This window comes from Caloenas nicobarica, chromosome 26 (genome assembly GCF_036013445.1).
Source record: "Caloenas nicobarica isolate bCalNic1 chromosome 26, bCalNic1.hap1, whole genome shotgun sequence".
In the NCBI taxonomy this organism is placed as follows: Eukaryota; Metazoa; Chordata; class Aves; order Columbiformes; family Columbidae; genus Caloenas; species Caloenas nicobarica.
Window position 1 is genome coordinate 1121670 of NC_088270.1, and position 11250 is coordinate 1132919.

General features: G+C 60.0%; 2 protein-coding genes across 2 annotated transcripts; one reads left to right on the top strand and one right to left on the bottom strand.

The window, feature by feature from the left end:
* Window positions 1–1264: 1264 nt before the first annotated feature.
* IL10RA (interleukin 10 receptor subunit alpha) lies at window positions 1265–5491 on the top strand. Its single transcript, XM_065652094.1, has 7 exons — window positions 1265–1362; window positions 2216–2336; window positions 2460–2638; window positions 2892–3058; window positions 3374–3524; window positions 3699–3823; window positions 3946–5491. Exons 1-7 carry the CDS (start codon window positions 1299–1301, stop codon window positions 4930–4932), a joined length of 1794 nt encoding a protein of 597 aa, XP_065508166.1. The 5' UTR covers window positions 1265–1298; the 3' UTR covers window positions 4933–5491.
* A 1843-nt stretch (window positions 5492–7334) lies between these two features.
* On the bottom strand, window positions 7335–10748 carry SMIM35 (small integral membrane protein 35). The gene is made up of 5 exons (XM_065651880.1): window positions 10733–10748; window positions 8790–8906; window positions 8461–8494; window positions 8135–8261; window positions 7335–7600 (listed from the first exon to the last, which is right to left on the bottom strand). Exons 1-4 carry the CDS (start codon window positions 10746–10748, stop codon window positions 8159–8161), a joined length of 270 nt encoding a protein of 89 aa, XP_065507952.1. The 3' UTR covers window positions 7335–7600; window positions 8135–8158.
* Window positions 10749–11250: the final 502 nt, after the last annotated feature.

The following is an 11250-nucleotide window of genomic DNA, read 5'->3' on the forward strand; positions in this document are numbered from 1 at the left end:
TGGCACTGCCGGACCCAGCCTGCAGCTGACGGATTTGCTGGTGCTCTGGCAAGGCTGCGAGCTCATGGGAGCCTGTGGCCTTTAGTAGAAAGGATGAATCAGGGGCAGACTCAGTTCAGAGTCAGGGGCAAAAGCAGAAATCTCTCACTTTGGGCATTTAAGATGACTCTTTGAGGAGCCACTCTGCTGCAGCAAAGGGACTCGAGGTCCTGCGCCTCTGCGCACGCAGAGCCAGGGACTGCTCTGCAGCTTTCTGAAACTGTCCAGAGCACTCTTGGTTTCTCTTGGTTTTTTTTAAATCTACATCCTTTTCACTAATTCCCCAGGGGGAAGTCCCTCTTTTCTCAAGTCAAATTTCTCTCCATCACATGAGGAACCCTGGGTTTGTGCAGGTCCCAGGAAATTCCTCAAGCAGGGCTTTTTCACACCTCCAACCTCCTGTTGTAACTCAGCCTGCCAGAAGGCAAAGCAGAGGACTCACAGTCTGCTCTGTGGTAATTCAGGTCCTAGCACCTGAGGCCAGTGTCACCAGGAAGGCAGGACATTGCCACGCGACCACAGCCCTGCAGCCACACGCATTGTGGCCGTACTGGGGCCCCTGGTCTTGCTGACAGCTGCGGGAGCCCTGGGGACAGCTGTAACCCCTCTGCTGCACCCAGCTTCAGGGATTGCAATGCCACCCATGTGCGGAGATGGCTGCAAGACTCGTAATAGCCCAGCGGTTGTCACTTGGCACCAGAAATGGGGAATGACAAATTGCAGACTGAAGCAGGAGGGTACGGGCTGAGCCCAAAGGAAAGGAAAGCAGGAACCTGCTCCTGGAGCTCCAGGGCTCCCCGAGGCTGGCTATGACCTGGGTGGCTTTAGCCCCTGGCAGGACAGGGCATTAGCCCAATGGGAGACTGTTGCTCAGTAAAATCCCTGCCACAGGTCACCCCAGCTGCTAACCCTCACCCCCTGTGCTTTTAACATCATTTAATAATGAAGCAGCAAAGGTAGACATGTGATTTACTCCTATTTTCCCTTTCTCAGCAATGTTCTCTTTTGTTCAGAAAAGCCCCAAAAAGCTTTCCCTTTAAGGCTGCTTGTAGGAAATGCCCAGCCTGGGCTGAACAATTAGCTGTGGGTGAGTGGGTGGACAGTACAGAAAAGTGGAAGTTGCTATACGTCTACTTTCCTCCCGCTGCACTAACGCCTCCAAGACGTCACTGAGCCAGCCCCCGGGGGAAAAACAAGTGCTCGGCAGCCTGCCGGAGCAGAGCTCGGCACCCTGCTCGCCCAGAGGATGCTGAGCCGGCATGGGCCCCTCCGCCACAGCCCTGGCACTGTGCCTGGCGCTGCTCCTCGCTCGGCACACAGACGGTGAGTCTCTCTTGCCCACCCCTTGCTGTCCTTCAGCCCCCGCTCGCTGTGTCTGAGCCCCGCAGCTCTGCTCCCCTCCACGCGCCAGATCCCAGCACCGGGATGGGGACCGAGACTGGGGATGTTGGCGAGCGGAGCTGCTGCGGTTTGGAGCTGCAGCCCGGACAGCTTTGCTGGCTGCTTGGAGCAGGATGCGGCCACGGTTCCCTGCTCGCCACTCACCTTTGTTTGCTCTTTGGGAACCTAAAGGCTGCGTTAGTCCTCAGGTGTCAGCTGGGCTCATCCCCACCAGCGTGGTCCATGGTGCCCTGTATCGTGGCAAAACCTCCTGGTCACCGGCGCAGTGCTGTGCCGACAGCTGTGCTCCCCGGGCAGCGACACGGCTCGCTGTTTGCCATCAGAGAGCAGCTGCTGAGGAAACCAGCAGAGAAAGGGTGACAGATGTTATCTAGCAATGCTTGGCTGCCAGGTGACAGCACTGAAATTGAGGCAGGTGGTGTGAAAAAGTCTGTTTCTTCCAGACAGCAGAAAAGCAAAACAGGAAAGCTGAATCCAAACAGAGCTGCTGGTGAAGGGCAGGGGCAGGCAGGGCTCCAGATACAGCAGGCTCCTTTCTTGGGCCACAAAAGCACCGAGATCCTCTCGGCTGAGACGAGATCTCCCCAGAAGAGAGAGAAAGGGAAAGATGGGGATGAGCAAACACTGAAACATGGAAGCAGACAGACCTGGGCAAATCCCTGTGATTTCTGTGTGGGTGGGTGTGTGGTCACTGCCGAGCACAGGGGCTCAGGCTGCAGGCAAGCCGTCGAGGACACCGGGCGGCATCGCCTAACGCTCGCCATCGGCCCCGCAGGTGAGAAGCTGGCGAGCCCCAGGAACGTACGCTTTGCTGCGGAGACGGCACATCACCTGCTGCGCTGGGAGCCGGGACACAACTCCTCCGGCGACGTCCGCTACGAAGTGGAGCACAAAGTGTGAGCACACCAATGGGGCAGCCGGGGGTTTGTCCCCTGCCTGGGATCTGATACTGGCAGCGGTGACAACCGAGTCCCTGTCACCTGCCCACACCACCCTCACCCCAGGCGCTTTCCCCACAGCTATGGCACAAACGTCTCCTGGACAGCTGTCCCAAATTGTATGAAGATCTCGGGGTGCTCCTGCGACCTCACCTACTACACCCTGGATCCTTCTCGCCGCTACTTCGCGCGGGTCAGGGCTGTGTCTGGAAACCGCACGTCCCTATGGAATAGGACCAGCTCCTTCTCCCCACGAGAAGGTAGGTGGGGTGTCTGCCTCCATCCCGCGGCTTCGAGGACGGCAGAGGTCAGGGTGCCAAACTGCCGGAGAAGAACTTCGGGACAGATGGGAGCAGGGATGTCTCTCTCCACACCTTCCTGGAGGGCAGCCAGGCTGCAGGATGGGATGGGACTAACCTAGGATGGGTGGCACCAGCTGCAAGAGACAGTCACAGCTCAGTCCACTGCTGCAAACAGGAGCAAACCCTCATGTGCTCTTCCCCCTGTTTCCAGCCAGCCTGCGCCTGTCGGGTCAGAGCCTCTCTGTGCAGGGCAACAGCATCCACGTGCAGCTGCAGCTGCTCCTCAGGGCTGGGAACCTCACCGTGAGGTACGACGACATACAGAACCACGCCAAGCGATACCACGTGTACATCAGGAGGGCTCAGGACAACTGGACGGTGAGATGAGTTGCTGGTCCCGTGCTGTCCCCATCTGTCACACGCGCTGCTGCTCAAGTTAAAAACAAAACATTTTTTAAGTATGCTCTTTTGTAAAACTGAATATTGAGCTTTCTCACAGCCACAACTTTGCAGAGAGATGTCTCTGCATGTTTTACTGCAGTAGGTCCCCCAGCTCTTGTTGGGATTTTGGGTCTAGCTGCTGCCAGCTGTACTGCTAAGCACCCTGGGGACTTTCCCCTGGGGACATGGAGGAGGGAGGAAAGCACAGGGCTGGGGGCTCTTGGGTACCAGCCCGTGCCCTGGTCATTTCAGCATGAAGTGGTGGAGACTGCCCCGGAGTTCAACATCAGCAACCTGTTCTGGAACACGGAGTACTGCCTCAGCGTGGAACCCAGAGTGGCCAGCCGGCACATCCGCGCTGTGCGCACCACCGAGCAGTGCGTCACCATCGGCCAGAGGGACCGTAAGTGCCGGGGCGCCAGGGAAAAGGGGGGCCAGGTGGGATGCAGATCCTCCTCAGCCTCTTGGCCCTGGAGAAACGAGGGTCTGCACCAGGGCAGCCGCTCCGTGCCCCCCCTGCTATGTGCACTGAGGACTCTGCCTCTCCCCGCTCACCTGGGCATGTCCTCTCTTGCAGGGACCTCAGAGCTCATCCTGAGCATCATCAGCTCTTCCTTCATCACTGTGTTGCTCTTGAGCCTCCTGGGGTGTCTGCTGGTGTGCACCTACATAAAGAAACCCGTGAGACCACCGTCCGTCCTGGTAAGGCAGCTGGGCACCCTTCGTGGCCATCACAAGGGTGCAGGCTTGGGTAGCTGTCAGGAAAGACAAGCAACAGGCAGGGGCACAGCAGAGCTCACTCTTCTCTTTTGTCTCCTTCCCAGAAGTCTTTCATAAAGCAGAGCTCGCTCTGGATGGAGCAGGAGTCCTTGTCCTCCGGCAGCCGGGACACAGACCCTGTCCAGCAGCTGTTCCTGTGCCCAAAGGAGCCTCAGCAGGACGGTGCTCCCAACGGCAGCACCGGCACAGCCCAGCTGCCCCTGGAGAAGGGCTGGCAGCTCCCAGCACAGCCTGAGGACTGGCTGCGTCTGATGGGGACAGGGCCCACGGTAAGCGGAGACAGCAGCTGCACCAGCACGGACAGCGGCATTTGCCTGCAAACCTCCTCCTCGGAACTGAGCTGCTCCTCGAGCCCCAAGTCCCAGGGCTACAAGCGGCAGCTGCCCACTGGCGATGACAGCGGCGTGGGCTTGGGGACCACCTGCCCTGGCCCCACGTACCCCCCCGGCAGCGGGACCAGCCCTGCGGAGGCCAGGCAGCCCTGTGCGGGGGAGCTCAGCATCTCCCCCAGCGCCAGCCAGGACAGCCAACAAGACGTGGAGTTCCGTGGATATCTGCAGCAGTCCAAGGGCACGGTGGAGCCAAGGCAGGACCCAGCCAAGGGGGTGCCCTTCTTGGGCTGCGCAGAATCCCCTCAGGGCCCGGGCAGCACTGACATTGTGCTGGATGTGGAGTGCTCCAAGCTGGCTGTGGCCAAAGGGTATTTGAAGCAGTCCTCTCCTGAGCACCCCTGCAGCCACGCACAGGACCTTGCTCCATGGGGCACCCCTCAGGAACCCCCTGCCTGGGACTTTTCCAGCCAGCTGGGACCTCAAGCCTCTGCTCTGCTTAGTTATGGGGCTCCAGGAGCTGCCTCAGCCTTCAAAGCTGGCCCTGAGCTCCTGAAAGCTCCCTTCAACCTGAGCACCTTCAACACTGACCTCCTGGGGACGCTGCCTTTTGTCTCCAGCCTCAGCACCAACCAGTGGCTCATGCTGCAAATCAAGCCCCTGAGCCTGCTCAGCGAGGACAGCAAGGACAGCCGCCTGTGACTCACCCCTGTGCTGGGGATCGGGTGCCAAACAGCCCCGCACAACGACCCAACTACCTCTTCTAGCCACTGCCCGTGGGGACCAGCTACTCCACAATAAGCTACTGCCGACCCCTGAATATTAATGCACGGAACTGAGCAGCGCCCCAGCCAAGATCCACCGAGAAGCACCAGTTTAGCTATTTCTGGGGCTGCTTTGGCCGCAGTACTGCTGTGCAAGCCCCCCGCACAGCGTGTACTTTCCCTCCAGCACCTGTCTGCTGTAAGGCTAGTGAGACATGGGGACGAGGGGCTCAGCCCCGCCTCCTCCGACCACGAAGCCCAAGGATGCACACCGGGACATTTCCAAGGGACAATCCTGCCTTGCCTGCCCTCCCCAGCAGCCCAGTGTGGGGCTCGCAGCCCCCGGGTTCAGGGCCACCCTTGGGGCCAGCCCTGCGCTTCCCGTCCCCACTTCCCTCTTTCACGGGCAAGCACTGGCCTCCTGCAGCTGACGTCCGTGCCACGGATGCTGTCCAAACCTTTCACAACACTGACACCGAAAGCAAAGCGCAGCCTGACGTCAGGCATCCTGCTGCTGGGAGCAGGGAGCTGCCACCCTGGCCTCGCTGGGAGGGAGCGAGGGACTTTTCTGACCCTACAGAGACTCCGTGGCACAGACTTTGGCTGCTGGCTGCCTCCGCTGGCGTGCAGGATGCTGCAGCAGCTTTCTCGAGCCCTGCATCAGCCAGGGCAGGCCCACCCGCTCTGTGGCCCATGTTCTGCCACTGTTGCATATAGACATTATTTATTCTATTTAATTTGTAAATACACAAAGGATGTGGTGTTATTTATTTGGTCCATTCATTTGCGCTGCTCTTCTAAGGTCAAGCTGCGCTTTCCGCTTTCGGAAACAGACGTTCCCCTGCAGCAAAGGGCAACATGTGTTTGCCTCATGCGGGGAAGAATGTTCCCACATCACAGCTGGAGAAAAAGGAGAACAAAGCTTCAGTCTCACCTGAGGACCTGGGTGTCTGTCCCAGGTGAGCGTTGCGGGAGCACGCACCGGAGGAGGAGCAGGGAAGGGTCCCGGGCAGCTGGTGCTGATTTCACAGGGCTGCACCGGCACTCAGTTGTGCCACAGGGCAGCAGCTGGGGGACACACACCGGGGATGACCAGGAGCAAACAGGTCGGTATCAGGGGGTGGGGGGGCAGTTTCTATCAGAATGGAAATGGCTCACTGCGGACTACATTTGACTGCTGCCAAGTCACCAGAGAGTTTTTCCAAAAGTCACCAAGTTTCTAAGAACCTTCATGGTGGAATTGTCCCATTAAAACTGTTAGTGGAAATCCAGCTCGGGGAGTACTTTTTTTTTTCAGGTGAAAACATGAATCACTGCAGTCGGGAGAAGGGTTGTTGATGTATTGCCTTGTTTCCTTCCGTTACGTCTGACGTCGCGCTGAAGACGTGCTCCTTGCATCGCACGGAGGGCCCGGCCACGCTGGGTGCTCCGCTGCAGCGGCACCGCCAGCGCCAGCTGCGTTCCTGTCGCCGGGCATCCTCCTGCCCTTCTGTGTCCAACGTCTCTTCTGCTTCTGGCTGGTTTAGGGCTTGGGGATTTTCGCTTTCTTTTCTTAAACTTTGTCTGAAAAACAGTCATCAAAACTAAGCGGGACTCTCTCTGTTTTTTTTTAACTTCTTCTAAATTCTCCTGACGTCAAGCTCTGTGGCTGGATCCCCCGCAGTGTCGGGTGCTGCCAGTTCCTTCTCGCCACGAAAGGCTCCAGCCGGCCGCGTCCAGGGCCAGCACCGGGACCCGGAGGCGGCGTTTTCCTCCCCCCGGCAAGCAGCCATGGCTCTCCTTTCAACAAAACCCCCATGAGTTTGCCAGAAAGCCACACACCATGTGGTTTGGCTTCGATAACGAGAGCACGGATGGTCCCTGTGACTCCCTGGAAATCCCAGATACTGACATTTTCCTGAATTAAGTCACAGCGTAAGGCGCGGAGGACGCTCGCTCTGACTCCCCCTGCAAGCCGCTCTCCTCCTCCCGCTCCTCCTTGCACCGTGGCTCCCCCGGGGGGGCTGTGCCCATGCAAACACCTTGCAAACGCCTTTCCTGCCCCCAGCACCAGCAGGGGCCCCCCTCCAAGGGCTGCAGCGGCTTTGCCGGGGCTGCCCTCGTGCTGCAGGTGCTGCCACGGCCGGTTGCTCTGCCGAGGTTGAAGGTGGCTGGCACAAGAAAGCCACGAGAAAGCCACAGGGACTTTCTGAGGTGTTTGCTTGCACTGGCAGGGCAGAGAACAATTTCCACATCGGTCCAGATATTTGGCCAAGGAGGGAAGTTTGAAGCAGTCTCACTTCCTTATGGCATTTTCGCTATTGCACAAAATCTGCCATCCCATTCTGTGGCTCATTCCCATGCTTTTTAGCTGGTTCCCTGCGTGCCCTGTTCACCAACAGGCCCAAGGTCTCCTGGATGTGCAGCCGGCTGGTCCCCAGGGCTGGGGTGTCTTTGAGCCATGGAGGTCCGTGGAGAAGGCGGCTTTTCCCTCCAGGATCTGTGCTTGAGGAAGGCTGAGATAAGGCAGCTGCGTCTTCCTCTGTCTCAAGCAAGGGGGTGGCAGCCGGTCCCGGGCACCTTCCAGTGCTGCCCGTGGCCAGGGAGGGCCAGCGAGACACACGCAGCTGTGGGGGAGCAAACAGAGAAGCTCTTTTAAAAAAACAGAAACTGCACTGTTCCAATTTCAGTAGAAATCCAGCCTATTCAGGGGCTGTTTTTTAAAGAAGCGAGAGCAGAGGAATTCCCCCATGGCTGGTTTTGGTTGCTGTTTCTGTGGCTGCCAAGGCGGGTGTGAGGCGGCGTGGGGAGCACACGGGCTCAGCCCCAGCCCTGAGCTCCTTCACCCCCAGCCACATACCCTGTCCCCAGACAAGGACAGCAGGGCGCAGGGAAGGAAATACAAACCAAAACCTGCATGGGGGGAAATAAAACCCAAGCCCAGGGAAAGCCCCTGATGCCCCACAGATGTGGGGATGACTTCTGCAGGAAAAACCTTGGGACTATCCCAGGGAAAACTGCGATGGCCAGTGGCTACGAGGAGGCACGAAGGCTCTGGGACACAGCACGTGCTCCAGGCACCACGAGGCAGCCGCTGCTGGGGGGACACACAGGGACCCGCTCCCCCAGCCCAGACAGGGAGGAGTGGGGCGATGTCCTACCTGCACGCCAGCCTGGCTCCCACCTCATGGCCTGCGGTCCTGGAAAGGCACGTAGCCCTTGGCCCCGCTCAGCGAGCCACTGATGCTGAACGGCGGCACCAGCTCCACCGCCACCGAACCCAGCCCGCTGCAGGGAAGGCAGGGGTGTCAGCGAGCTGCCTGCCCTCCCCAGCGCCTGACACCCGCGGGATGGGCTGTCCCCAGAGAGCCCAGGGCATCTGCAAACAGCAGAGCTCAATGGTTTGGGGCTGCCCAGGGCTTGCGACACCTTGGCACCACGCAAAAGGAGCACCCAGCCTGCCCCAGGTCCCTGCAGCTTCACTCACCAGTTGTGGTAGAGGTTGAAGACAAAGTTGGGCCCTGGGGAGGCAGGAAAAAGGAGTGTCAGAGCTGTGTGGAGCCATGAACTCGCCTTCATTTTGCCTCGGGTCTGTGCCATGGCGTAGGGATGTGCAGGACAGCCAGCCACACCAGGACATCACTGCATCCCCCTCCCCAACACCTGCATGCCCCTGGCTTGTCCCAGAGCCACCCCAGGACCAGCAAATGTCAGGCATGCTCCCCAAATCCCTGCTTGCTTTTTTTTTTTTTTTTTTTTCCTTTTCAGCCCTCCCTGCCCTGCTGCCACCCGTCCCCCTGCTCTGCCTGTACTCACGGCGCCAGCACTGGCCCCTGCGGTACCACCGGACAATGGTGTAGCTGAGAAGCACCAGGATCAGCAAGGCCAGCCCAATACCCAAGACAAGCCCGAGCCCTTTGATGGGCTCTTGCCCTGTAAAGCAGAGGGAAAAGAGGTTCTGCAGACAAACACCTCCAGGAGGCTGGGGGTTCTGATGATCCCCTGGTAGGGACAGGACTGCTGTGGCACTGGGGACACATCCCCGTGCCCTGTGCTGTCCCTATGGCATGGAGGGACTGTGCTCCGCAAGGCTGTTGGGCATTGTGGAACAGAGATTTTTGCTACCCCCAAAGCCCCGTGCTAGAGACTTGTGATCTTGGTTGCACAGCCATCACCTGTGCTGTCAGCAGGGTTCAGCCAAGCAATTTAGCTGTAATTTCGGCAGCAAAAGCGCAGGCAGGGCAGGGAGGTGGCAGAGCAGGGCTGAGGCCGAGGAGACACTTGCTGTCACCTCCTGCGGCTGGGGTGTCCTGGAGCTGTGGTGCATCCTGCCAGCCATGCCCCGGCAGCACTGGGCTGAGCCAGGAGAGCAGCAAGGTGCCACAGCTGTGGCACTGGAGCTGTCCCAGTGCTCCCGTAGCCCTGCAGTGCCATACCCTGGTTTGTTCCGCAGCTGCACAGACCCATTTCTGGACAGGCAGTTCCCTCTAGAGGATGCATCTGTCAGGGCGAGCAGCCTCCTGCTGCCAGCACTGGGCTAGGACAGGGGAGCGACGGGGCCACACAGGACCTCCGCAGCACCCCTGTGCCCCCTCCATATCCCCTGTCCACACCACAGGGTCCAGCAAAGCCCAGCGCCAGCCAGTGCTCCCGGCATCGTCAGCACCAGGCTGCTAATCACACTTCTCTCCAGTCACTACTGGCTCCTGGCCACCCAAACCGCCACAGAAACGTCACCCTGGACCCTTCCCCACCATCTCCAGCTTGAGCCCATCTCTCAGGCAGCACAGCATCTTGCACACCCACCTGCACCCCAGCATCCCCACAGCCCCGCAGGGCCACCCTGACCAGCAAGGTCACTCCCAGTGCGGCCCATTAGCAAAACACAGGAGGGGTGATGGTGGGGGCTGCTGCATCCAGGAGGGGACAGCAGGGTCTGGCCACTGCCCCAGTGCACCGTCAGCCCTGCATCTCTGCCTTGCCCGCACAGAGGGTTTGGGCAGGTGCCTGGCACAGAGACTGGGTGCTGTGCCTTGCAGCATCAGGAGGGAGGACGCAGCGGAAAAGGATGATCTAACAGCAGCTATATTTAGACAGATGCCGGTGGAGTGAGAACATTTCCCCTGTGGTCACAGTGTTTACACAGTGAGCAAGGTCCCAGGTCATCCTGCAACCCGCAGCACTTGCTCTACCTGATGTGATCCGGCAAACGCCCGGGGAGCCGCAGAGCATCGCGCCACCAGCTCCCAAACCGCAGGGTAGCCGAGCAGGACCGGCCTGCCCTTCCCTTCTGCCGGCCCTCACGGCAGGGCTCGAGGGGCCAGGATGCACAGACAGCCAATACACCCTGCTTCTGCTTGGCCAGGGGTGAGCTGGGCACCCCGGGACCCCAGCCCCTGGCCCGGGCTGGTGTGGGTGAGGTCAGGGAGGCAGCTGCAGGAGTGACTCACGCAGCAGGAGCATGGTGCAATAGCTTCCCTGAATGAGCCAGCTGCCGAAACTGCCCTGACCCCACGCCTGCCGCTGGTGGGAGGATGACGGCTTTGTGCCCAGCCCTGCCCCGTGTGGGAGGCGCTCCTTGCCCCGGCACCCGGGGAGCAGACGTCCTCGCGTCCCAGCGAGATGCCTCCGAGCAGCACCAGCAGCCAAGCCCCAGCTCCACAGAGAGCACGAGGAGGTGAAGGTCACCAAGACACTATCGGTGCCATAAAGCATCCCCACCTCTGCTCCGTAACGGGAGAAAAAGGCTGCCTACTCACCTGCCCCATGGTCCATGTCCCGGTGCCAGCGTCGTGCGGCAGGAGGTGCTGACAGTGAGCCCAGGCTGGGAGCTCCTGCGGCAGACCCCGGTGTGTGCTGGGGCCTGGCACGTCCTGCCTGTCCCCTCCTCTCCCCGTGACACAGCCGCCTCACCGCCCCTGCTGCAGCAAGCCCGGGCACCACTCCTCGCCCACTGGTTCAACTGGTTTCCAGGGGAGAAAGCAGAGGAGATCCAGCAGACACCACTCCTCACGCGATGGACATCACCTGCACCCCAGACCTGGGTGGCTGCTCCCAGCCCAGCCTCCCCACCCGCACCCTTGGCAGAGGCTGAACTGGTAGCACTGGGAGCCCAAGGGGCAGGGAGCGTCCAGCCCTGGCTAGGTGCCCAAGTGGCTGTGTCCTCCCACTGCCACCTCCTGGCAAACAGCAGCACCCAGAAGCGGGGCAAGGTCCCACAGAGAGCCCAGGCTTGGGCGTTTGGGCTTGCTCATAAAGGTTATGGACCCGTGCAAGG

Bases quoted from the DNA above. Each gene is read 5' to 3' on its own strand.
- SMIM35 (XM_065651880.1), bottom strand. The intron at 8,495-8,789 runs GTGAGTACAGGC...CTGCCTCCCCAG, and splicing joins CAGGGGCCAGTGCTGGCGCC to GGCCCAACTTTGTCTTCAAC. The intron at 8,262-8,460 runs GTGAGTGAAGCT...CCTTCCCTGCAG, and splicing joins TTCAACCTCTACCACAACTG to CGGGCTGGGTTCGGTGGCGG.
- IL10RA (XM_065652094.1), top strand. From the start codon at position 1,299: ATGGGCCCCTCCGCCACAGCCCTGGCACTGTGCCTGGCGCTGCTCCTC. The intron at 2,337-2,459 runs GTGAGCACACCA...CTTTCCCCACAG, and splicing joins TACGAAGTGGAGCACAAAGT to CTATGGCACAAACGTCTCCT. The intron at 3,059-3,373 runs GTGAGATGAGTT...TGGTCATTTCAG, and splicing joins GGGCTCAGGACAACTGGACG to CATGAAGTGGTGGAGACTGC.